General features: G+C 37.6%; 1 protein-coding gene across 3 annotated transcripts in view; it reads right to left on the reverse strand.

Annotated features, from left to right (window-relative positions):
* The window catches only part of MAGT1 (magnesium transporter 1), a 74,273-nt gene that overhangs the window by 24,294 nt on the left and 22,354 nt on the right, over window positions 1–27,625 (reverse strand). For all 3 annotated transcript variants that reach the window (XM_017641685.3, XM_037021928.2, XM_017641695.3), the window contains exons 4-6: window positions 8,160–8,300; window positions 7,544–7,684; window positions 6,878–6,967 (exon numbers count right to left, since the gene is read on the reverse strand). In XM_017641685.3, coding sequence (XP_017497174.1) covers window positions 6,878–6,967; window positions 7,544–7,684; window positions 8,160–8,300 — 372 coding nt within the window. The remainder of the gene's footprint in view (window positions 1–6,877; window positions 6,968–7,543; window positions 7,685–8,159; window positions 8,301–27,625) is intronic.

The following is a 27,625-nucleotide window of genomic DNA, read 5'->3' on the forward strand; positions in this document are numbered from 1 at the left end:
ATGTTGACGTTAGTATGAACCAAAACAGAAACTACAATATTAACTAAACAGTAAAACTAATTTTGATATGAATCAAATATTTGATTTTTGTTAAAACTAAAACTCAGGCTATGTACGTATGCTTATAGGAGGAAACTATACACCTGCAGACTCAAAAATGGCTTGGAGTATTTTAGAGGTTGATACACACATTTTGTGTGTGCCTCATGTTAAAAAAATGATATACCTTACAGTGGATAAGGGAAAGCAATATTGCAAACATACCCTTTTATTTCAATTCTAATTAAGGTATGAGTTTTTTTTCTCATCATGTCTTCCTGTTTTGTTTTGATTTTTTCTCATTGTATGATGGGTTTTGAACCACTTATTTCTGTTTGTCCTTCCTGGCATACGGTGGAATTGTACTTCCTGGTCTCCTTGGGTGCGTAGGTTTTTAAAGGCTAAGTGCAATATGCCACCTCAAAATATGCCCCTTGGCCTAAGGATTCCTTTGAGATGAAGGCAATGGAGAAGAAGCAGAGACAAGAAGAGCCCCTGCCCTCCCACGGCTTCTCAGAGCTGGACTTACATTACAGAACCATGCCTTCCCCTCTCTCCACGGGACAGAAGTTAATCACTGGGGACAACATCGGCCCCTATCAGTCTGGGGATGCACAGTGGACCTACATATTCAGATTTTACTAACTAGCCTTTTCTCTGCCCTTGGAAAACTAAAGCTGCTTTTCTTTATATTACCATGTCTCCACACATTTATTCATTTTTGTTGAAGGGGCTACATAAGCTGGACTTCTAAGCCACCTTTTTTTAATTTTTTTTTATTTTGGTATAATTAATCTACAATTACATGAAGGACATTATGTTTACTAGGCTCCCCGCTTCACCAACTCCACCCCACATCCCCGTTCACAGTCACTGTCCATCAACATAGTAAGATGCTGTAAAATCACTACTTGTCTTCTCTGTGTTGCACAGCCCTCCCCGTGCCCCCCCAACACTATACATGCTAATCGTAATGTCCCCTTTCGTTTCTTCCCGCCCTTATCCCTCCCTTCCCACCTGTCCGCCCTCCGCAGTCCCTTTCCCTCTGGTAACTATTAGTCCATTCTTGGGTTCTGTGCTTCTGCTGCTGTTTTATTCCTTCAGTTTTCTTACGTTCTTATACTCCACATATGAGTGAAATCATTTGGTACTTGTCTTTCTCCACCTGGCTTATTTCACTGAGCAAAATACCCTCTAGCTCCATCCATATTGTTGCGAATGGTAGGATTTGATTCTTTCTTATGGTTGAGTAATATTCCATTGTGTATATGTACCACATCTTCTTTATCCATTCATCTACTTATGGACATTTAGGTTGCTTCCATATCTTGGCTATTGTCAACTGTGCAGTGATAAACATAGGGGTGCATCTGTCTTTTTCAAACTGGAGTGCTGCATTCTTAGGGTAAATTCCTAGAAGTGGAATTCCTGGGTCAAAAGGTATTTCTATTTTGAGCATTTCAAGGAACCTCCATAATGCTTTCCACAATGGTTGACCTAATTTACATTCCCACCAGCAGTGCACGAGGGTTCCCTTTCTCCACAACCTCGACAACATTTGTTGTTGTTTGTCTTTTGGATGGTAGCCATCCTTACTGGTGTGAGATGATATCACATTGTGGTTTTAATTTGCATTTCTCTGATGACAAGTGATGTGGAGCATCTTTTTACGTGTCTGTTGGCCATCTGAATTTCTTCTTTAGAGAACTGTCTATTCAGCTCCTCTGCCCATTTTTCAATTGGATTATTTGCTTTTTGTCTGTTGAGGTGTGTGAGCGCTTTATATATTTTGGATGTCAACCCTTTATTGGATCTGTCATTTACAAATATATTCTCCCATACTGTAGGATACCTTTTTGTTCTATTGATGGTGCGCTTTGCTGTACAGAAGCTTTTCACCTTGATATACTCCCATTTGTTCACTTTTGCATTTGTTTCCCTTGCTCGGGGAGATATGTCCAAGAGGAGGTCACTCATGTTTATGGCTAAGAGACTTTTGCCTATGTTTTTTCTAAGAGTTTTATGGTTTCATGACTTACATTCAAGTCTTTGATCCATTTCGAATTTACTTTTGTGTATGGGGTTAGACAGTGATCCAGTTTCATTCTCTTATATGTAGCTGTCCAGTTTTGCCAGCACCATCTGTTGAAGAGACTGTCATTTCCACACTGTATGTCCATAGCCCCTTTATCGAATATTAGTTGATCATATATGTTTGGGTTAATGTTTGGAGTCTCTATTCTGTTCCATTGGTCTGTGGCTCTGTTCTTGTGCCAGTACCAAATTGTCTTGATTACTGTGGCTTTGTAGTAGAGCTTGAAGTTGGGGAGTGAGATCTCCCCGCCCCCCCCACTTTAATCTTCCTTCTCAAGATTGAATTAGCTATTTGAGGTCTTTGGTGTTTCCATATGAATTTTCAGACTATTTGTTCCAGTTCATTGAAGAAAGCTGTTGGTAATTCGATAGGGATTGCATCGAATCTGTATATTGCTTTGGGCAGGATGGCCATTTTGACAATATTAATTCTTCCTAGCCAAGAGCATGGGAGGAGTTCCCATTTGTTAGTGACCTCTTTAATTTCTCTTAAGAGTGTCTTATAGTTTGCAGGGTATAGGTCCCTCACTTCCGTGGTTAGGTTTATTCCTAGGTATTTTATTCTTTTTGATGCTATTGTGAATGGAACTGTCTTCCTGATTTCTCTTTTTATTAGTTTATTGTTAGTGTATAGGAAAGCCACAGATTTCTGTGTGTTAATTTTGTATCCTGCAACTTTGCTGAATTCCGATATAAGCTCTAGTAGTTTCAGAGTGGAGTCTTTAGGGTTTTTTATGTACAATATCATGTCATCTGCAAATAGTGACAGTTTAACTTCTTCTGTACCAATCTGGATTCCTTGTATTTCTTTCTTTTGTCTAATTGCCATGGCTAGGACCTCCAGTACTATATTGAATAACACTGGGGATATCCCTGTCTTGTTCCCAATCACAGAGGAAAAGGTTTCAGCTTTTCACTGTTCAGTATGATGTTGGCTGTGGGTTCATCATATATGGCCTTTATTATGTTGAGGTACTTGCCCTCTATACCCATTTTGTTGAGAGTTTTTATCATGAATGGATGTTGAATTTTATCGAATGCTTTTTCAGCATCTATGGAGATGATCATGTGGTTTTTGTCTTTCTTTTTGTTGGTGTGGTGGATGATGTTGATGGATTTTTGAATGTTGTACCATCCTTGCATCCCTGGGATGAATCCCACTTGGTCATGGTGTATGATCCTCTTGATGTATTTTTGAATTCGGTTTGCTAATATTTTGTTGAGTATTTTTGCATCTACGTTCATCAGGGATATTGGTCTGTAGTTTTCTTTTTCGGTGGGGTCTTTGCCTGGTTTTGGTATTAGGGTGATGTTGGCTTCATAGGATGAGTTTGGGAGTATTCCCTCCTCTTCTATTTTTTGGAAAACTTTAAGGAGAATGGGTATTATGTCTTCCCTGTATGTCTGATAAAATTCTGAGGTAAATCTATCTGGCCCGGGGGTTTTGCTCTTTGGTAGTTTTTTTATTGCTGCTTCAATTTCGTTGCTGGTAATTGGTGTGTTTAGATTTTCTGTTTCTTTCTGGGTCAGTCTTGGAAGGTTGTATTTTTCTAGGAAGTTGTCCATTTCTCCTAGGTTTCCCAGCTTGTTAGCATATAGGTTTTCATAGTACTCTCTAATAATTCTTTGTATTTCTGTGGGGTCCGTCGTGATTTTTCCTTTCTCGTTTCTGATTCTGTTGATTTGTGTTGACTCTCTTTTCCTCTTAATAAGTCTGGCTAGAGGCTTATCGATTTTGTTTATTTTCTCGAAGAACCAGCTCTTGGTTTCATTGATTTTTGCTATTGTTTTATTCTTCTCAATTTTATTTATTTCTTCTCTGATCTTTATTATGTCCCTCCTTCTGCTGACTTTAGGCCTTATTTGTTCTTCTTTCTTCAGTTTCAATAATTGTGACATTAGACCATTCATTTGGGATTGTTCTTCCTTCTTTAAATATGCCTGGATTGCTATATACTTTCCTCTTAAGACTGCTTTTGCTGTATCCTATAGTATTTGGGGCTTTGTGCTGTTGTCATTTGTTTCCATATATTGCTGGATCTCCATTTTGATTTGGTCATTGATCCATTGATTATTTAGGAGCGTGTTTTTAAGCCCCCATGTGTTTGTGCGCCTTTTTTGCTTTCTTTGTACTGTTTATTTCTAGTTTTATGCCTTTGTGGTCTGAAAAGTTGGTTGGTAAGATTTCAATCTTTTGGAATTTACTGAGGCTCTTTTTGTGGCCTAGTATGTGGTCTATTCTGGAGAATGTTCCATGTGTACTTGAGAAGAATGTGTATCCTGTTGCTTTTGGATGTAGAGTTCTGTAGATGTCTTTTAGGTCCATCTGTTCTAGTGTGTTGTTCAGTGCCTCTGTGTCCTTACTTATTTTCTGTCTGGTGGATCTGTCCTTTGGAGTGAGTGGTGTGCTGAAGTCTCCCAGAATTGCATTCTATTTCCTCCTTTAATTGTTAGTATTTGTTTCACATATGTTGGTGCTCCTGTATTGGGTGCATATATATTTATAATGGTTATATCCTCTTGTTGGAGTGAGCCCTTTATCATTATGTAATGTCCTTCTTTATCTTTTGTTACTTTCTTTATTTTGAAGTCTATTTTGTCTGATACTAGTACAGCATCACCTGCTTTTTTCTCTCTGTTGTTTGCATGAAATATCTTTTTCCATCCCTTGACTTTAAGTCTGTGCATTTCTTTGGGTTTGAAGTGAGTCTCTTGTAGGCGGCATATGGATGGGTCTTGCTTTTTTATCCATTCTATTACTCTGTGTCTTTTGATTGGTGTATTCAGTACATTTACATTTAGGGTGATTATTGAAAGGTATGTACTTATTGCCATTGCAGGGTTTAAGTCTGTTGTTACCAAATGTTCAAGGTTAGTTTCTTTACTATCTTACTGTCTATCTTAACTCGCTTATTGAGCTTTTATAAACACAGTCTGATGATTCTTTATTTCTCTCCCTTCTTATTCCTTCTCCTCCCTTCTTCATATGTTGGGTGTTTTGTTCTGTGTTCTTTTTAGAAGTGCTCCCATCCAGAGCGGTCCCTATAAGATGCCTGTAGAGGTGGTTTGTGGGCAGCAAATTCCATCAACTTTTGCTTGTCTGGGAATTGTTTAATCCCTCCTTCATATTTAAATGATAATCGTGCTGGATACAGTAATCTTGGTTCGAGGCCCTTCTGTTTCATTGCATTAAGTATATCATGCCATTCTCTTCTGGCCCGTAGGGTTTCTGTTGAGAAGTCTGATGATAGCCTGATGGGTTTTCCTTTGTAGGTGACCTTTTTTTTCTCTCTGGATGCCTTTAATACTTTGTCCTTGTCTTTGATCTTTGCCATTTTAATTATTATGTGTCTTGGTTTTGCCCTCCTTGGATCCCTTGTCATGGGAGTTCTCTGTACCTTTGTGGTCTGAGAGGCCATTTCTTCCCCTAGTTTGGGGAGGTTTTCAGCAATTATTTCTTCAAAGACACTTTCTATCCCTTTTTCTCTCTCTTCTTATTCTGGTACCCCTATAATGCGGATATTGTTCCGTTTCGTTTGGTCACTCAGTTCTCTTAAAATTCTTTCATTCCTGGAGATCCTTTTATCTCTCTTTACATCAGCTTCTCTGCATTCCTGTTCTCTGTTTTCTAGTCCATTAATGGTCTCTTGCATCTCATCCATTCTGGTTTGAAGTCCTTCCAGAGCTTGTTTTATTTCTGTATTCTCCCTCCTTATTTCTTGCATATTTCTCTACAAGTCCATCAGCATGATTATGACTTTTGTTTTGAATTCTTTTTCAGGAAGACTGGTTAAATCTATCACCCTTGGTTCCTTTTCAGGGGAAGATGTACCAGATGTTGAAGCTGTCTGGGTTAGTGTTTTCTGGATCAAATTTTTTTGCCTTTTCATGTTGATAGGTGCAGTGGTGAGCTATTGGCTTTCTGGCAGCTGGGAGAGCTAAGGCTTTCCACTTGCTCCTGGCCTCTTTACTGGGACAACTGCGACGCCTAGTGGCTTGTGTTGGGCAATTGTGTGTAGACGGGGAGTCTGTATCTTGCCTGGCCGGTATGGAGGAAGCTCCCTTGCTGTGGGCGTGGCGAGCCTCAGGCTGCTACTGTGGTATGGTGGGGCCCTGGAGGGTAATGGACGGGGGGCTGTTTGGCTGTTTACCTCTGTGGTATCCTAATCTTAATAACATTTTCAAACCCTATGAAATTATTAATTCACGTGATGTATGTAAGCACTGGGTCTGTGGCATTCACTGGTAAATAAATTTGGCTAAAATAAAAGCTGTTTCTGTGCTACTTATTATTTATTCGTCTTTTCATACATATGAGAAAACTAGTATTTCAGTGTGAGTACAATGTAAGCAAGTACTTCAGTAAGACCATGAAGTACATTAATGTAAAGTCTACAAAGACAGGGCCTGTGTTTTTTTCTTATTTATCACTACATCAAATAATACCTAGCACAGTGCCTAGAAACAGTAGATGCTCAAGTACTTGATAAAGTATTCCATTTAGTTGAGGCTGACTTTCATTCCTAGACAACTTAGTCAAAAGGACTCACCAAATGGGATAAGGAACTTCCCACTTTGTAGAGCACTTTATGGTCTTTTCAGCAACTGAAACTCATTAACACAGAGAGATTGAAAAGTCAAAACTAAATCTAGTTCCTTCATATGCTGGCACTGGTCTCACAGGATAAAAATCACTAAGGTTTACTTTGGTATACAATGGAAAGAAATCCTGGACTTCCCTTACCACATGTCCTGTGTGGGGATTCTTATGAGCATATGGTGGTCCTCTTATGTGGTTCCACATTTGACCAGACGTCATAGCAAGCACAAAACACTAGGAAATAAAAAAATAATGAAATAAAACATAATGTTCCTCATGTAATTGTAGATGAATGATACCAAAATAAAAAAATGAAATACTTATATAAATGGTACAGCTGGTCCCACCTTGACTAGATTAATGGGTATGTGATAAATGTGTCTGCTCAATTAATACCTGAAGAAAAAATTTTGAAGATAAATGATTTCTTGATTAAAGCTTATATTTTACCACGAAGATCACAGGAATCAATATTTACTTTGAAAGGGAAACACATTTAAATTATAAATAAGCTGCAACAAGTTTCAAAATTGAGTACTGAAAAGTCTTTTAGAAGAACATTTTCAAAAGGACTGAAGATTTTCATAGGGGTGAAAGTGTATTGTTTTAAGTTGAATAAAAACTGGGCACAGTAAGTGCCTCCAAACTCTGGCCATCTGAATGAGACAATGAAGGAAACAAACTGATTTTAAGGGATAAAAAAGATATATAAAATCCTTTCTTGCAGGTAAGAAATAAATAAAACACTACCTAACAATACAATTTTAGGAGTTTTATTCAAAAACAATTTTCATTCTAAAATTCACTCACCAAAGCTGCAAAAGCCCATCCAGTTTTATTAAAAAGAAATTCCATATTGCTTCTTCGAAGATACACAAGTCCACCGATTACAGCCAAAAGCAATCCCAGCATAAGGGGACCAGCATAATTTGGGGGTCTAATTACTCTAATCTAATAGAAGAGAAAAATATTTAAAATATGAAATTTATTCATTATTTATAGGGTCAAAACCATTTGAAATGAAAGCAATAAAAATTACTGTAATTACTTTCAAGAACAATTACACTTTTTTTCACCCTAACCAAATTGTCCATAATATACCCTGAAATGGGATGGAATAAGTTCAATACTCTGTTTAACTACAATATAACATCGTTTATGTTCAGAAACGATGTGCCAAATACAACTACATAGTCCATGGACTTACTAAGGTCAAGAGTCGTTTCCATGCTAAACTCACTATGTAATCGATTATGTTTTTTAAGTGCACATTTTCATCAGGATGATTATGTTAAATGCCACGTTTGAAGGGTCTGCCATACTATTATCACCTCAGTGATATGGGCATAAGTTCAGTTAGGATCTACCTCCCAGTAAGACTCAAAATGCATCACGGCAAAGTAACTTTTTGCAAAGTAGAACTTACGTTGACATCAGTTCTGTCAGCAATCCACCGGGCAATCTGCTCAGCTGAAAAACCACGCACCTGCAACTCATATGTATCACCCCGTTTGGGTTTCCCTTTTGCAGGAAAGTTGATGAAAGTTGGAGCTGAATTCATGTTTAGCTGAATAAAAAGAAGTCCATGAAAATATATTATCAAGAAAATAATCTCAACAGCAAATATCTTGAAATTTAGGCATTTGACAAAGATGAGGCAGCCCAGGTTTAGGTAGGTTTAGTGATTTGCCTAAGGAAAGTGGTAGTGGTGGAGCCAGGATTTAAACGTAAGGCTAACTATGCTGTTAACCAGTACACTTTACTGACCAAATATGTATTCCTACTAAGAAACCTACATTTTACTCCTTTAGAATGGAAAATCCACCACACCACAAACATTTTAATCTGTTAAAAGTTTATGCAAAAACACACATTTATGACAACTAAAATTGTCTTATGTAATTGAAGCAAGCTCCAAATGGAGTACATTCTCAATTTGGAGTAAAAAAGATCAGGTTAAGATAGTGCTCTAAAATTGCAGTGAAAACCAATACAAAATGGTAGCCACATGCAGAAATATTCAATTCTAAAACATTCATACGTGTTTGTTATTAGGCATCACATTTCTCTATGCACTATCATGAGACCATGGTATGCTTCAGAAGACAATACTGGAATTTTTAAGATAAAGAAACCATGACTGACTCTTCTATATTACATCTTTCCTGACATGATATAACTGTACTTGTAGAAAACATAAATTCTGACTATGTTCAGGGAAAAGATGCTGACTAACAAATACAAGAACTCAGGTTCTCTCAGCAGGTAACCCTATAATGGAGACTGGCTTGTATAAGACAATTATAACTTAGAGACATCAGCCAACAAAATAACCCAACTTGCTTGCTTTGATTCTACACTCACAATAAAACCTTTTTAACGGGTAATATTTTCAGCTTTCCTATAAGGGGAGAAGGTATAGCGACTAGTGGATGTGATTATTTTGGTCTCCTTGACAATATACTACGGAGAATTAATGAATTAATAAACTGGACCTTTGGTTAGCAACAATCATAGATTTTTATGGTTTGTTGAGTGTGTACAAACTCTGCAGGGATACATAAATTCTGGCTCCACTATTAGAATTCAATTTCTGAGCTAAGAATCAGACCCCAGATAGTGACCATGCCACAAAACTGCTGAACAAATAACAGACCAAACTCCTCAATATTTGTTTAGCTATACTAATGTTGGATTTTTTTTAATGTCTTAAAAAAACTAGGTAATATATGAATCCATTTCCCCTGTGAAGTTTTTAAAGACATTATAAGATTATAAGGACCAAACCCAGTCCATTCTAGCATTCACTGTTACTATTTCTAGACCTGTCTGAATTTATTCATATACATGTGTATGTATCAATAAAAAACATTATATTGCTTTCTCTGATGTATTTTTATTTTATTTTGGTATCATTAATCTACAATTACAAGAAGAACATTATGTTTACTAGGCTCCCCGCTTCACCAAGACCCCCCACATACCCATTCACAGTCACTGTCCATCTGCATAGTAAGATGCTGTAAAATCACTGTCTTCTCTGTGTTGCACAGCCCTCCCCGTACCCCACGCACTATATATGCTAATTGTAATGTCCTCTTTCTTTTTCCCCAACCTTATCCCTCCTTTCCCTCCCATCCTCTCCAGACCCTTTCCTTTTGGTAACTATTAGTCTATTCTTGAGTTCTGTGATTCTGCTGCTGTTTTGTCCTTCAATTTTCCTTTGTTCTTATACTCCACATATGAATGAAATCATTTGGTATTTCTCTTTCTCTGCTTGGCTTATTTCACTGAGCATAATACCCTCTAGCTCCATTCATGTTGTTGCAAATGGTCGGATTTGTTTTCTTCTTATGGCTGAATAATATTCCATTGAGTATATGTATCACATCTTCTTTATCCACTCATCTACTGATGGACACATAGGTTGCTTCCATTTCTTGGCTATTGTAAATAGTGCTGCGATAAACATAGGGGTGCATCTGTCTTTTTCAAACTAGGCTGCTACAATCTTAGGGTAAATTCCTAGAAGTGGAATTCCTGGGTCAAATGGTATTTCTATTTTGAGCATTCTGAGGAACCTCCATACTGTTTTCCACAATGTTGAACTAATTTACATTCCCACCAGCAGTGTAGGAGGGTTCCCCTTTCTCCGCAACCTCGCGAACATTTCTTGTTGTTTGTCTTTTGGATGGTGGTGATCCTTACTGGTGTGAGGTGATATCTCATTGTGGTTTTAATTTGCATTTCTCTGATGACAAGCAATGTGGAGCATCTTTTCATGTGCCTGTTCACCATCTGGATTTCTTTTTTAGAGAACTGTCTATTCAACTCCTCTGCCCATTTATCAATTGGATTATTTCCTTTTTGTTTGTTGAGGCATGTGAGCTCTTTATGTATTTTCGATGTCAATCCTTTATCGGATCTGTCATTTATGAATATGTTCTCCAATAAGGTAGGATACCTTTTTGTTCTATTGATGGTGCCCTTTGCTGTACAGAAGCTTTTTAGCTTGATATAGTCCCACTTGTTCATTTTTGCTGTTGTTTCCCTTGCCCGGGGAGATATGTTCAAGAGGAACTCACTTATGTTTATGTCCATGAGATTTTTGCCTATGTATTTTCCTAAGAGTTTTATGGTTTCATGACTTACATTCAGGTCTTTGATCCATCTGGAGTTTACTTTTGTGTATGGGGTTAGACAGTGATCCAGTTTCATTCTCTTACATGTAGCTGTCCAGTTTTCCCAGCACCATCTGTTGAAGAGACTGTCATTTCCCCATTGTATGTCCATGGCTCCTTTATCATATATTAATTAGACATATATGTTTGGGTTAATGTCTGGAGTCTCTATTCTGTTCCACTGGTCTGTGGCTCTATTCTTGTGCCAGTACCAAATTGTCTTGATTACTATGGCTTTGTAGTAGAGCTTGAAGTTGGGGAGCAAGATCCCCCACACATTATTCTTACTTCTCAGGATTGGTATGGCTATTTGGGGTCTCTGATGGTTCCATATGGATTTTTGAACTATCTGTTCCAGTTCATTGAAGAATGCTGTTGGTAATTTGATAGGGATTGCAACGAATCTGTATATTGCTTTGGGCAGGATGGCCATTTTGATAATATTAATTCTTCCTAGCCCGAAGCATGGGATGAGTTTCCATTTGTTAGTGACCTCTTTAATTTCTCTTAAGAGCGTCTTGTAGTTTTCAGGGTATAAGTCTTTCACTTCCTTAGTTAGGTTTATTCCTAGGTATTTTATTCTTTTTGATGCTATTATGAATGGAATTGTTTTCCTGATTTCTCTTTCTTTAGTTCATTGTTAGTGTATAGGAAAGCTACAGATTTCTGTGTGTTAATTTTGTATCCTGCAACTTTGCTGAATTCCAATATTAGCTCTAGTAGTTTCAGAGTGGAGTCTTTAGGGTTTTTTATGTACAATATCATGTCATCTGCAAATAGTGACAGTTTGACTTCTTTTTTACCAATCTGGATTCCTTTTGTCTGGATTCCTATTTCTGTTTTGTCTGATTGCCATGGCTAGGACCTCCAGTACCACGTTGAATAACAGTGGGGAGAGTGGGCATCCCTGTCTTGTTTCCGATCTCAGAGGAAAAGCTTTCAGCCTCTCGCTGTTCAGTATGATGCTGGCTGTGGGTTTATCATATTTGGCTTTTATTATGTTGTGGTACTTTCCCTCTATGCCCATTTTGTTGAGAGTTTTAAGCATGAATGGATGTTGAATTTTGTTGAATGCTTTTTCAACTTCTATGGAGATGATCATGTGGTTTTTGTCCTTTTTGTTAATGTGGTGGATGATGTTGATGGATTTTTGAATGTTGTACCATCCTTGCATCCCTGGGATGAATCCCACTTGGTCATGGTGTATGATCCTCTTGATGTATTTTTGAATTCGGTTTGCTAATATTTTGTTGAGTTTTTTTGCATCCACACTCATCAGGGATATTGGTGTGTAGTTTTCTTTTTCGGTGGGGTCTTTGCCTGGTTTTGGTATTAGGGTGATGTTGGCTTCATAGGATGAGTTTGGGAGTATTCCCTCCTCTTCTATTTTTTGGAAAACTTTAAGGAGAATGGGTATTATGTCTTCCCTGTATGTCTGATAAAATTCCGAGTTAAATCCATCTGGCCCGGGGGTTTTGTTCTTGGGTAGTTTATTGATTGCTGATTCAATTTCGTTGCTGGTAATTGGTGTGTTTAGATTTTCTGTTTCTTTCTGGGTCAGTCTTGGAAGATTGTATTTTCCTAGGAAGTTGTCCATTTCTCCTATGTTTTCCAGCTTGTTAGCATATATGTTTTCATAGTATTCTCTAATAATTCTTTGTATTTCTGTGGGGTCCGTCGTGACTTTTCCTTTCTCGTTTTTGATTCTGTTGATGTGTGTTGACTGTCTTTTTCTCTAATAAGTCTGACTACAGGCTTATTTATTTTGTTTATTTTCTCAAAGAACCAGCTCTTGGTGTCATTGATTTTTTCTATTGTTTTATTCTTCTCAATTTTATTTGTTCTCTGATCTTTATTAAGTCCCTCCGTCTGCTGAACTTAGGCCTCATTTGTTCTTCTTTTTCCAATTTCGATAATTGTGACATTAGAGTATTAATTTGGGATTATTCTTCCATCTTTAAATATGCCTGGATTGCTATATACTTTCCTCTTAAGGCTGCTTTTGCTGCCTCCCACAGAAGTTGGGGCTTTGTGTGGTTGTTGTCATTTGTTTCCATATATTGCTGGATCTCCATTTTAATTTGGTCATTGATCCATTGATTATTTAGGAGCATGTTGTTAAGCCTCCATGTGTTTGTGAGCCTTTTTGCTTTCTTTGTACAATTTATTTCTAGTTTTATACCTTTGTGCTCTGAAAAGTTGGCTGGTAGGATTTCAATCTTTTGGAATTTACTGAGGCTCTTTTTCTGGCCTAGTATGTGGTCTGTTCTGGAGAATTTTCCATGTGCACTTGAGAAGAATGTGTATCTTGTTGCTTTTGGGTGTAGAGTTCTATAGATGTCTATTAGGTCCATCTGTTCTAGTGTGTTGTTCAGTGCCTCTGTGTCCTCACTTATTTTCTGTCTGGTGGATCTGTCCTTTGGAGTGAGTGGTGTGTTGAAGTCTCCCAAAATGAATGCATTGCATTCAATTTCCTCCTTTATTTCTGTTAGTATTTGTTTCACATATATTGTTGCTCCTGTACTGGGTGCATATATGTTTATAATGGTTATATCCTCTTGTTGGACTGAGCCCTTTATCATTATGTAATGTCCTTCTTTATCTCTTATTACTTTCTTTATTTTGATGTCAATTTTTTCTGATACTAGTATTGCAACACCTGCTTTTTTCTCTCTGTTGTTTGCATGAAATATCTTTCTCCATCCCTTCACTTTTAATCTGTGCATGTCTTTGGGTTTGAGGTGAGTCTCTTGTAAGCAGCATATAGATGGGTCTTGCTTTTTCCTCCATTCTACTAATCTGTGTCTTTTGATTGGTGCATTCAGTCCATTTACATTTAGGGTGATTATTGAAAGATATGTACTTATTGCCATTGCAGGGTTTAGATTTGTGGTTACCTAAGGTTGAAGGTTAGCTTGTTTACTACCTTACAGTCTGACCTCACTCGCTTATTGAGGTGTTATAAACACAGTCTGGTGATTATTTCTTTCCCTTTTTTTCCCTCCTTCTCCATTCTTCATATGTTGGGTGTTTTGTTCTGTGCTCTTTTTAGGAGTGCTCCCATCTAGAGCAGTCCCTCTACAATACCCTGTAGAATTGGTTTTTGGCAGGCAAATTCCCTCAACTTTTGCTTGTCTGGAATTGTTTAATCCCTCCTTCATATTTAAATGATAATCATGCTGGATACAGTAGTCTTGGTTCGAGACCCTTCTGTTTCATTGCATTAAGCATATCATGCCATTCTCTTCTGGCCTTTAGGGTTTCTGTTGAGAAGTCTGATGATAGCCTGATGGGTTTTCCTTTGTAGGTGACCTTTTTTCTCTCTCTGGCTGCCTTTAATACTGTGTCCTTGTCCTTGATCTTTGCCATTTTAATTATTATGTGTCTTGGTGTTGTCCTCTTTGGATCCCGTCTCTTGGGAGTTCTGTGTGCCTCTGTAGTCTGAGCAACTATTTCTTCCCCCAGTTTTGGGAATTTCTCAGCAATTATTTCTTCAAAGATACTTTCTATCCTTTTCTCTCTCTCTTCTTCCTCTGGTACCCTTATAATGCAGATATTGTTCCTTTTGGATTGGTCACACAGTTCTCTTAATATTGTTTCATTATTGGATATCCTTTTATCTCTCTGTGCTTCAGCTTCTATGAGTTCCTGTTCTCTGGTTTCTATTCCATCAATGGCCTCTTGCATCTTATCCATTCTGTTTATCAGTCCTTCCAGAGTTTGTTTCACTTCTGTAATCTCCCTCTGGATGTCTGCAATCTCCCTCCAGACTTCATCCCTTAGCTCTTGCATATTTCTCTGCAGCTCTGTCAGCATGTTTATGATTCTTATTTTGAATTCTTTTTCAGGGAGACTGGTTAGGTCTGCCTCTGCAGATCCTTTCTCACGTGTTGTTTGAAGTATCTTGGACTGGACCAAATTTTTTTGCCTTTTCATTGTGATAGCAGTGTCTGTAGGCAGGTTGTGGGTGTGTTAGCTGGGAGAAGAAAGTCCTTTCCTGCTTGCTGAATGCCTTGCCCTTCTCCACTGCCAGTGATGGTTACCCGCACTACTAGAGCCACCACCGGGTTATTCCCCTAAGGTGCTGTGTGCGGGGTGTCCGTCAGAGCAGTGTGGAGCCCTGCGGGGAGTGGCAGGCATGCCAGGTGCGCTCCTCCATGCTAGCAGCGACCCTGCCCGGCAGCTCTGTGCCACCAGCAGCCTTTGGGTCTGGCCTGGGCGGCTGTGCCTTGGGCTGTGATTCCGGTTGGCTGCTGGAAGCACGCCTGCTCCCTCTGGCTCTGCTGCAGGTGTGCACGGGACTCTACTGGGCTCCTCTGGCTCCCCTGCCGCTGGTGCACGCGAGCCGTGCCCGGGCTGTTCGGTCGTGCAGCTTCAGGCTCGCACAAGCCTCTCCTTGTCTCCTCTGATGCCACTGGCACACGGATCTGCTCTTGATCCCTTCCGTCGCCGCCATCCCTGGCACGCACTGCCACTCTCCCACTACTGGGCCGGTGTGTCGGGTTCCACGCCAGTTGGAGGAAAGACTGGCAGGCTGCTTAGTGCCATTAGGGGCTTCAGAGCTGCACTGTCTCCACGGGGTTTAGGGTGCCTAAGTTTCCCTGAGATTCCCAGCTGCTGGTTATCTGTGCCATGACAACTTTGTCCAGCTATGAGGTCCCTGTCTCTTTAAGACTTGCAAAAAGCACTCACTGTTCTTTTGTCTCAGGCGCACCGGTTGCGGGGACCTGCCCACAGGTTTTGCATTTCCATTTCTCTAATATCCAGCACCCCATGAACCTTGTGTCTGCGCTCTGGGTGTGGATTTCTAGAGCTGGTTGTTTAGCAGTCCTGGGCTTTCAGTCCCTCCCTGTTCCGACTCCTTTCTTCCCACCAGGTTCTGGGGTGGGGGAGTGTTCAGGTCCCGCCTGGCTGTGGCTTACATCTTACCCCCTGCGTGTGATGCTGAGTTCTCGCAGATGTAGATGCATCCTGGCTGTTGTACTGCATCCACTGGTGTCTCTTTTAGGAATAGTTGTATTTATTGTATTTTCATAAATATATATGTTTTGGGGAGGAGATTTCCTCTGAACTACTCACGCCACCATCTTTCCGTGATCCCTGTCTGCTGTATTTTAACACAAATGGTATCATATTAATTGTATCATTCTGAAATTTGATTTTTCTATTCAACCATGCTTGAGAGATCTGTTCATCATAGTGCATATATATCAACCTTACTCTCACAGTTTATTAAGTAAATATGCAATTATTGGACTTTTAGAGTATTTTTTGCCTTTTTTCCAATTAAAAATAATACTGCAGTGAATAGGCAGATACATATCTCCCTGCATGTAAGAGTGTTTCTCTAGAAATGGAATTGATAGGTCATAGGGGCAGAAACATTTTTAATTAAAATGAATACAGTCAACTTGCCTTCCAAATTGGCTGTACCAATTTATATTTCTATCCATTAATGTAGGAAAATATGTTTCCCCACATTCTTGCCAAAAGTTGATCTAATGTAAATACTGTATATCACAATTACTGTAATTTATATTTCCATGATTTTTAGTACAACATTTTATACAAATCAGCTCTTGAAAATTATTTTGTAGGCTAAACACAAAATCAACAGTGAAAAGGCAATCGATGGAATGGGAGAAAATGTCTGCACATCATATATCCAATAGGAGGTTAACATCCAAAATATATGGAGAACTCACACAACTCAACAAAATAACAGATTAATAACTGGGTTTAAATAGACATTTCTCCAGAAAATATATACAAATGGCTAGCAAGCACATGAAAAGATGCTCAGACTCACTAATCATTAGGGAAATAGAAGTAAAAAATCACACCCATTAGGATTGCTATTATCACAAAAAAAACTAAAAAATCACCACAAAATAAGTGTTGATGAGGATCTAGAGAAATGGAAATTCCTGTGCACTATGGGAATGTAAAATGGTACAGCCACTACAGAACAATATGGAGGTTCCTTAAAAAAGTGAAGAATAGAAGTACCATATGATTTAGAAATTTCACTTACTTCTTAGTGCATGTAACTAAAAGAACTGAAAGCAGGGTCTGCATGAGATACTTGTACACATACATTCATAGTAGCATTATTCACAATAGTTAAGAGGTGGAAGGTGTACATCGACAGATGAGTGGATAAATAAAATGTGGTACATACATACAATCCAACATTATTCAGCCTTATAAAGGAATGAAATCCTGACATGTGCTACAACATGGATGAACTTCTTGAGGACAATAAGTGAAATAAGCCACTCACAAAAGGACAAATACTATATGATTCCACTTACATGAGGTACCTACAGTAAGTCAAATTCATAGAGAGAGAAAGTAGAATGGCAGATGCCAGGGGCTAGAGGAAAAGGGAATGGGGAGTTATTTAATGTGTAAAGAGTTTCAGTGGTACAAGATGAAAAAGTTCTGGAGATTGGTTGCACAAAAATGTGAATGTACTTACCATTACTGAACTGTACATTTAAAAATGCTTAAGGTAGTACATTTTATGTTATGCATATTTTCCCACAATTAATTTTTTTAAAATCTTGTAGGCTTTGAAAATCCTTGGACATTAATAAGCCAAAATAAGATGTACTATTTTTGATAGGTATCACTTTTCATCCATGCTAAGCTTTTGTATACTGTGGCATATGACACTGTTATTTGGGGAAATATTTTAATTTCTTCCACAGATGGACACACACTACCATCCTTATACTGGTAACTCTAAGTATAGCTCTAAAATCAGCACTGATATTCAAAGCTATTTGATGTAGAAGAAAATTGGTCCTGTATTTTTACAAATCACTAACAGAAATTCTTTGTGTAGATCTTGTTAAAATGAAAGGAATTATAAGTTTTAATTTTGAAAGCAATCCCAGCTTGAACAGTAGAGAATGAGAAAACAATTTCTTAAACTCTAGAAATTGTTTCCTTTATTTTAAAAAGCCAAAATGCATTAACCTTTTAGGTTATAGCATGTTTTATAAATATACTGATTTTGCCTTACAAAGCTGTATGACTAGAATAATGTTCCACACTGTAAGTGGAACATTAAACCATTTGTTTGACATTTACCGAACATCCATTACATGCTTAGTTCTGATAGATACAGGATGTTGGCTCTGCCCTTAAGTAAGTAGCTATACTCTAAGAGGGACTATAGAACCACTATAGGGCTAATTCTACTATAAGATAAAATGTGGATACATGTATAATAGAAATATAAGGAAAGCAGTGTGACAACAGAAGAAAAGAGGATGACTAACATTTCATATGAAGGATTTGAAAAGACTTCAAGGGAGTATCTGAAATAAGACTTAAAGGGTAAGGAAAATTTTTAGAGGGGAAAGAAAGGGAGGAAAGGAGAAAGGATACTTCATGTTGTAGGAAACAATCAACAATGCTGAAATTAGACAGTGCATGACATAATTATGGGGAAGTTGTCTATATGTTTGGAGGGAACAGTGCATGAAGTGAGGAGGACTAAGGAATTTTGGCTTTCATCTATATGCCACTATTTCCAAAAGTGTACTCCATAGAATCTAGCCAAAATGCTCCATTAAGTGGTCCAATAATTTGGGAAATTCTGCATATTACAGCCCATTGTTAGAAGGAAGGTATAATATATATCAGTGTGTTAAAGTCTGTGAAAAGTCCTGTGTTGGGAGACAATTCTCCATGGGTTTCTTGTGTTTCTGCATGTCTTGTGTACAGAGGCACTGCCTGCCTTTGTTCTGGATGATTTTCTCAAAGATGTTTGTATTTGTATAGCCTTAGAAGATAAAAGTCTCCCTCCAAAGAAAAGTGCATGCATGCTTGCTACCCTTTATAGACGGTTTCAGTTTCCTAAAGCCTGGAGTTCTACTGCACCCATTGGCCCTCTTTGCACTGTCATATGGAAAGTGACACTTGAGGCACTGGTGCAAGAAGTGCTAATACTTTGGATAAAGTAATAAACTCCTTTACTCTGACCTGGGAGGGTCGTATTTTTGGCCACCATCTATGAAACTGCGGCAAGCTTACTTGGTAATTTGCAAGTAGAGTAAAACCTTAGAACCATCATAATTCTTGATATTCTGAAGTAAAAAATAAAATTTAATGTTGTTTAAACCAAGCTTTCCCAAATATAATTTTCTCCAAATATTCTAATTAATGTCCTCTATAAAAAGCTTTGGGAACTGTTAGAACATGCAATATGGAGAGAGTACTATATGGATAGTAAGTGAACCACTTAACAGGCTACTATTTTAGTTCAAATTTGAGAAGATTAAGGCCTTGGAATGTAAAGAATGTATGGCTATGAAGATGTTGTAAAAGAAAATGAAAATGACAAGTGCCACTAATGGTAGAGAACACAAGAGGATCAGGTTTGGGGGTAAGTGGGAGGGACATGAATTTCATTTGGGACAGATTGAATTTTTAGATTGGGAAGTCATTCATGTAAAGACATACAACAAGAAATTATACCCAAATCTTTTCTTTTCATGTTTTATACATTTTTGAGTAAAACATGCCCAAAAATATGAGTTAGACACATTTATAAACACACAAAATTGAATCTATGTGCTTGAATCTACTGATTGAGTCTATGTCCCCTTATATCTAAAGGGGAAAGAACTAGTACAGAAGCTTAAATTAAAAATACAATCAAAAGTTATAATTTCTGGTTCTGCATGTAAGTAGCTTAGAAGTTGCCACTCCATTGTAACAAGAAATAAAAGCTAAACTGAAAAATAAATAACTTTTCTTGGATCCCTAAAAAAGGGGAGGACACAGGGCAAATGAGTGTCCCCATGATTGGAGACAGCACACAGATACAGGACAACACAGGTTAACAGAGCAGAGACCCACAAGATGAAACCATTTCAGGAATCATTGCCAGAGTAGGAAAACCTAACCTGTAACTGAATTGCTGGAGGCTTAGTGTGGAAAACTATGAGAGTTAAAAACTCCAGGGACACACATTCATGAGGTGCTCCTACAATATTGTGAGATATACCTCCAGGAGCTTGAGTAGGCTCCCACAGTTAAACACCGGAAAAAAATCCCCTCATATTTCTGACAGGGGGAGGTAAAAAATCTCTTGTGAAGTTCACAGTCCAGAGGCACAGGCCCACTAAAAGACTGAAACCTAATCATAGGACTGCAGAACACTCCCCTCCCCTCATACCTCACCACCACATTACTAAAGGCCAATTTAAAGCAGTTCCTTTTACAAAGGTACATATCATGTCTGCCTATGAAGAAAAACTAACAAGGTACACCAAAAGTAAAAAAAAAAACACCATTTGAAGACACACAGCAAATATCAGAACCAGACATGGCAGGGATGTTGGAATTATCAGACAGGAATTTTTTTAAGAAACTGATTAACATGCTAATAGCTCTGATGGATAAAGTAGACAGCATGCAAAGGCAGATGGGCAATGTAAGCAGAGATATGGAAATCCTAAGAAAGAACCAAAAAGAAATGCTGGAGATGAAAAATACTGTACCAGAAATGAAATGTCTTTGATGGGCTTATTATACACTGGACACAGCTGATAGAAGAATCTCTGAACTAGAGGATATATTGATAGAATCCTCGAAGGCTGAAAAGCAAAGATAACAAAGACTAAAAAAGCAGAACAGAATATACAAGTACTATGTATGAGCCAACTACAGAAAGTATAACACATAATGGGAATAGCAGAAGAAGGAAGAGAGGAACAGAAGAAATATTTAAAACATTAATGACTGAGAATTTCCCCCAATTACTGTCAGACTCTGAATCACAGATCCAGGAAGCTCTGAAAACATCGAGCAAGATAAATGCCAATAAAACAATACCCATCATGAACATATCTCCTAGGGCAAGGGAAACAAAAGCAAAAATGAACAAGTGGGACTATATCAAGCTGAAAAGCTTTTGTACAGTAAAGGACATCACCAATAGAACAAAAAGATATCCTACAGTATGGGAGAATATATTAATAAATGACAGGGCCAATAAAGGGATGACATCCAAAATATATAAAGAGCTCATGCACTTCAACAAACAAAAAGCAAATAATCCAATTAAAAAATGGGCAGAGGAGTGGAACAGTGTTCCAAGGAAGAAATTCAGATGGCCAACAGACACATGAAAAGATGCTCCACATGGCTAGACATCAGAGAAATGCAAATTATAACCACAATGAGGTATCACCTCACACCATGTTGGCCACCATCCAAAAGACAAACAACAACAAATGTTGGAGAGGTTGTGGAGAAAGGGGAACCCTCCTACACTGCTGGTAGGAATGTAAATTACTTCAACTATTGTGGAAAGTAGTATGGAGGTTCCTCAAAAACTAAAAATAGAAATACCATTTGACCCAAGAATTCCACTTCTTGGAATTTACCTGAAGAATGCAGAGCCCAGTTTGAAAAAGAGAGATGTATCCCTATGTTTATCACAGCACTATTTATAATATCCAAGAAATGGAAGCAACCTAAGTGTCCATAGATAAATGGATAAAGAAGATGTGGTACATATACACAATGGAATATTATTCAGCCATAAGAAGAAAACAAATCCTACCATTTGCAACAACATGGATGGAGCTAGAGGGTATTATGCTCAGGGAAATAAGCCAGGCAGAAAAAGACAAGTATCAAATGGTTTCACTCATCTGTGGAGTATAAGAACAAAGAAAAAAACTGAAGGAACAAAACAGCAGCAGACTCACAGAACGCAAGAATGGACTAAGAGTTACCAAAGGGAAAGGGACTGGGGAGGGTGGGTGGGAAGGGAGAGATAAGGGGAAGAAAAGGGGCAGTACTATTAGCAGACATAATGTAGGGGGGGCATGGGGAGAGCTGTACAACACAAAGAAGACAAGTAGTGTTTCTATAGCATCTCACTACACTGATGGACAGTGACTGTAATGGAGTATGGGGGGAGGACTTGATGATGGGGGGAGTCTAGTAAACATAATGTGGCTCATGTAATTGTAGATTAATGATACAAAAAAAATCAGTACCCAGGCATATCTTTTTAAAATTATATAAAATCAGAGATAAAGGAAAAACTCTGAAAGAAGCCAGAAGAATAAAGTACCTTAGCAGAATCAGAGATGAGAATTACCTCCAACTCAAGACAATTTGGTACTGGCAGAAGAACAGACCCATAGATTAATGGAACAGAATAGAGAGCCCAGATATAAATCTATACATACATGGCCAATTAATATACGATAAAGGAGCCATGGATGTACAATCGGGAAATGACAGACACTTCAACAACTGGTGTTGGCAAAATTGGACAGCTACATGTAAGAGAATGAAATTGCATTATTGTCTAACTCCATACACAAAAGTAAACTCAAAATAGATCAAAGACCTGAATGTAAGTCATGATACCATAAAAGTATTAGAAGAAAATATAGGCAAAAATCTCCTGAATATAAACATGAGCAACTTCTTCCTGAACGCATCTCCTCGGGCAAGGGAAAGAAAAGCAAAAATGAACAAATGAGACTACATTAAGCTAAAAAGCTTCTGTACAGCAAAGGACACCATCAGTAGAACAAAAAGGCATCCTACAGTATGGGAGAATGTATTCATAAATGACATATTTGACAAGGGGTTAACATCCAAAATATATAAGGAGCTCACATGCCTCAACACCCAAAAAGCAAATAACCCAAATAAAAAATGGGTGGAGGAGCTGAACAGACATTTCCCAAAGGAAAAATACAAATGGCCAACAGGCACATGAAAAGGTGCTCCACATCACTAATTATCACGGAAATGTAAATTAAAACCACAATGAGATATCACCTCACACCAATTAGGATGGCCAACATCCAAAAGACAAGGAACCACAAATGCTGGCAAGGATGCAGAGAAAGGGGAACCCTCCTACAGTGCTGGTGGGAATGTAAACCAGTTCAACCATTGTGGAAAGCAGTATGGAAGTTCCTCAAAAAACTAAAAATAGAAATACCATTTGACCCAGGAATTCCACTCCTAGGAATTTACCCAAAGAAAGCAAGATCCCAGATTCAAAAAGACATATACGCTCCTATGTTTATCACAGCAGTATGTACAATAGCCAAGATATGGAAGCTATCTAGGTGGCCATCAGTAGACGAATGGATAAAGAAGAGGTGGTACATATACACAATGGAATATTATTCAGCCATTAGAAAAAAATAAATCCTATCATTTGCAACAACATGGTAGAACTAGAGAGTATTATGCTCAGCGAAACAAGCCAGGTGGAGAAGGAGAAGTACCAAATGATTTCCCTCATTTGTGAAGTATAACAACAAAGCAAAACTGAAGGAACAATATGGTAGCAGACTCACAGACTCTAAGAAGGGACTAGCAGTCACCAAAGGGAAGGGGTTAGGGAGGGTGGGTTGGGAGGGAGGGAAAAGGGTATAAAGGGATATTATGATCAGCACACATAATGTAGGGGGGTTACGGGGAAGACTGTATAGCACAGAGAAGATAAGTAGTGACTCTATAGCATCTTACTATGCTGATGAACAGTGAGTGCAATGGGGTGTGTGTGGGGAATCGATAGTATTGGTGAATGTAGTAACGACAACGTTGCTCATGTGAAACCTTCATATGATTGTATATCAATGATACCTTAATAAATAAAATTAAATTAAGAAAAGAAAGAAAGCAGGAAAAGCTGTATGAATTCAGACAAAGCAGACTTCAATACAAGGAAAGTTGTCAGGGATAAAAAAGGCCATTACATGATGATAAAGAGATCAGTTCACCAAGAAGACATAACAATCCTAAATGTGTATATGTCTAACAACAGTGCCAAACTATGAGGCAAAAAATAATAGAATTGTAGGAAAAATAGAGTCTATTATTATAGTTGGAGGCTTTGGCACCCCTACTAACACCCAAAGGACAGATCAGCAGGCAAAAATCAGTAAGAACATAGCTGAATTCAATACTACCATCAAACCAACTGGATATAATTGACATTTATAGGCTTCTTTATCCAGAATACACATTCTTCTCAAACTCACATGCAACATTCAGCAAGACACACTACATTCTGGGGCATAAAACACACCTTAAATTTATAGGTGAAAGGGAGGCACAAAACCTCAATCATAATATAAATGGGTCACAGGGATGAAAGTATTGCATGCAGAATACAGTCAGCAGTTCTGTAACATCTGTGTTGACAGATACTAGCTACACTAGTTGGGGTGAGGATTTAATAATGAATATTACTGCTGAATCACTATGTTGTATACTTGAGACCAATATAATATTGTATATCAACTATACTTCAATAAAATAAATATTAAAAATGATAGAAATCATACAATGTCTGCCCTTGGAGCACAATAGAATTAAACTAGAAATCAGTAACAGAAATAAAACTAGAAAAAGCCAAAACATGTGGAAATTAAACAACCATTTCTAATTAACACATGGGTCAAAGAATAAATCTCAGAAACATTTTAAAGTATTTTGAACTGAATGAAATGGGAAATCAACTTATCAAAATCAGTTGATATAGCAAAAGCAATGGTTTAGAGGGAGATTTATAGCACTGTATGCATATACGAGAAAAAAAAGAAAGATCTAAAATCAACAATTTAATTTTTTACCTTAGGAAACCAGAAACAGAAGAGCAAATTAAATCCAAAGTTATAAAAAAGAAATAATAGGAATTAGAACAGAAATCAATGAAAGTGAAAACAGAAAATCAATGAAACCAAAAGCTTGTTCTATTTGATAGCACAGATGAAATGGAACAATTCTTTAAAGACACAATTTACCAAAACTCACCCACAAAGAAACAGATAATCTGAATAGGCCTATTATCTATTAAAGAAATTGAATCAATAATAATGACCTTCCAAAACAGAAAGGACCAGGCTTAGATGAATTCAATGGTGAAGTCTTCCAAACATATAAGGAAGAAACTACCAATTTCTATGATATCCTTCAGAGAATAAAGCAGAGGGAATGCTTCTAACTTAACTTATGAGACTGGGATATCCTAATACCAAAACTAATAAAGACATTACAAGAAAAGAAAACTACAGATCCCTCATGAACACAGATGCAAAAATCCTAAGAAAAAAATAGTAAATAAAATCAACAATGTATTAAAAAAATTATATACCACAACCAAATAGGCTTTATCCCAAATATGCAAGGCTGGTTCAACATTCTAAAAAAAATCAATTAATGTAATCTATCACATCAATGGGATAAGAAAAATCACATGATCATAGCAATAGATTCAGGAAAAGCTTTTGATAAAACCTATTTATGATAAAAACTCTCAGAAGCTAGCAGTAGAAAGGAACTTCCTCAACTTGATAAAGAAAATCTGCAAAAATCCTACTGCTAGCATCACACTTAGTGGTAAGAAACTCAGTGCTTTTCCACTAAGATCAAGCACAAGGATGTCCCCTTCCACCATTTTTTCAACATCATAGTGGAAGTTATAGTTAATGCAATAAGACCAAAAAAGGAAATAAAAGGCATACAGATTGGGAAGGAAGAAATAAAGCTGTCTTTGTCCACGAAGGACATGATAGTCTATGGAGTAGATCTTTAATACTTAACCAAAAAAACTCCTGGAACTAATATGTGATTATAACAAGTTTGCAAGATACAAGGTTAAATATGAAAGTCAATTGCTTTCCTATATACCAGCAATAAGGAAGAAGAATTTAAAATAAAAAATATAATACCATTTACATTAGCATCTCAAAAAATGAAATACCTAAGTATAAATTTAACAAAATATGTACAAGATCTACAGGAGGAAAATTACAAAACACTCATGAAAGAACTCAAAGAACTAAACAAAAGAAATATCTTGTGTTCATGGATAGGAAGTCTCAATATTGTCAGTTCTTGCCAAATTCAGCTATTGATTCAATGCAGTTCCAATCAAAATCTCAGCAAGTAATTTTGCATATTTCAACAAACCAATTCTAAGGTTTCATGGAGAGACAAAAGACCCAGAACAGCAACACAATATTGAAGGAGAACCAAGCTGTATGACTAACACTACCCAACTTCAAGCTGTAGTGATCAAGACAGTGTGGTATTAGGAAAAGAATACACAAATAGATCAATGGAGCAAAATAAAGGGCCCCAAAATAAACCCATATAAATACAGTCAACTGATCCTTGACAAAAGATAAAAGGCAATTAAATGGAGAAAGGATGGTCTTTCAGCAAATGGTGTTAAAACTGGCCACCCTTGAGCAAAAAAAGCAAAAACAAAAACAAAAAAGCCCCCACTTAATCTAGATAGACCTTACACCTTTCACAAAATTGATTCAAGATGGTGGCATGAGAGGTGAGACAGAATTCCTCCCAAAACCACGGAGAGTATGAAAATGTAGTTAATTGATAGAACTAAACCAAAAACAACAACAAGAAAGAAGGCTGAACCAGACTGCACACAGACCTCACCAACAGAGCAGACCTCACGAAACAGGGCACCAGCTCCACTCCCCTATGACCCCCAAACTCACTCCAGGGGCTGAGCAGCTACAGAAACTGGAGCTTCTGGGTGCTAGTGGGCACCACACAGAAATATGAAATGTCAAAAGAACATGGTTCATACCAAAATCTCACAAACCTCAGAAAAGGGAACAAGTGAAACTGAACTCACCAATCCACCTGAAAGAGAGTTCAAAATAAAAATCATAAACATGCTTATGGAGGTACAGAAAAATATTGAAGAATTCAGGAACAAATTTAAGTTGGAGATTTAATCATTAAGAAATTCGATATCTGAAATGAAACATATAATGGAGGGATTTAAGAGTAGATTAGATGTAGGGGAAGGGATGGTAAATGGAATAGAAATTAGAGAAGAGGAATACAAAGAAGCTGAGGCACAAAGAGAAAAAAGAAACTGTAAGAATGAAAGAATATTGAGAGAATTGTGTGATGAATCCAAACGGAACAATATTCATATTATACGGGTATCAGAAGAAGAAGAGAGAGAAAAAGGGATAGAAAGTGTCTTTGAAGAAATAATCACTGAAAACTTCCCCAATCTGGGGAAGGAGATAGTCTCTCAAGACATGGAGGTGCACAGATCTCCCAACACAAGGGACCCAAGGAAAACAACATCAAGACATATAACTAAAATGGCAAAGATCAAGGATAAAGACAGACTTTTAAAAGCAGCTAGAGAGAGAAAAAGATCACATATAAGGGAAAACCCATAAGGCTATCATCAAACTTCTCAACAGAAACCTTACATGCCAGAAGGGAGTGGCAAGATATACTTAATGCAATGAAGCAGAAGGGCCTAGAACCAAGAATACTATACCCGGCAAGGTTATCATTTAAATTTGAAGGAGGGATTAAACAATTTCAGGTAAGAAAAAGTTGAGAGAATTTACCTCCCACAAACCACCTCTACAGTGCATTTTGGAGGGACTCCTATACAAGGAAGTGTTCCTAAGGCTAAATATATGTCACCCAAGGGACAGACAAAGAGTACAGAATATGATTCATAACATACAAAGAATGGAGGAGGAAGAAGAAGGAGGAAAAAATAAAGGAGAACCTTCAGGTTGTGTTTGTAATAGCACACAAAGTGAGTTAAATTAGACTGTTAGATAGTAAGGGAATTACCCTTGCAACTTTGATAACCACGAATCTAAAGCCTGCAATGGTAATAAGTACATACCTATTGATA

Source organism: Manis javanica, chromosome X, assembly GCF_040802235.1.
Source record: "Manis javanica isolate MJ-LG chromosome X, MJ_LKY, whole genome shotgun sequence".
Classification (NCBI taxonomy): domain Eukaryota; kingdom Metazoa; phylum Chordata; class Mammalia; order Pholidota; family Manidae; genus Manis; species Manis javanica.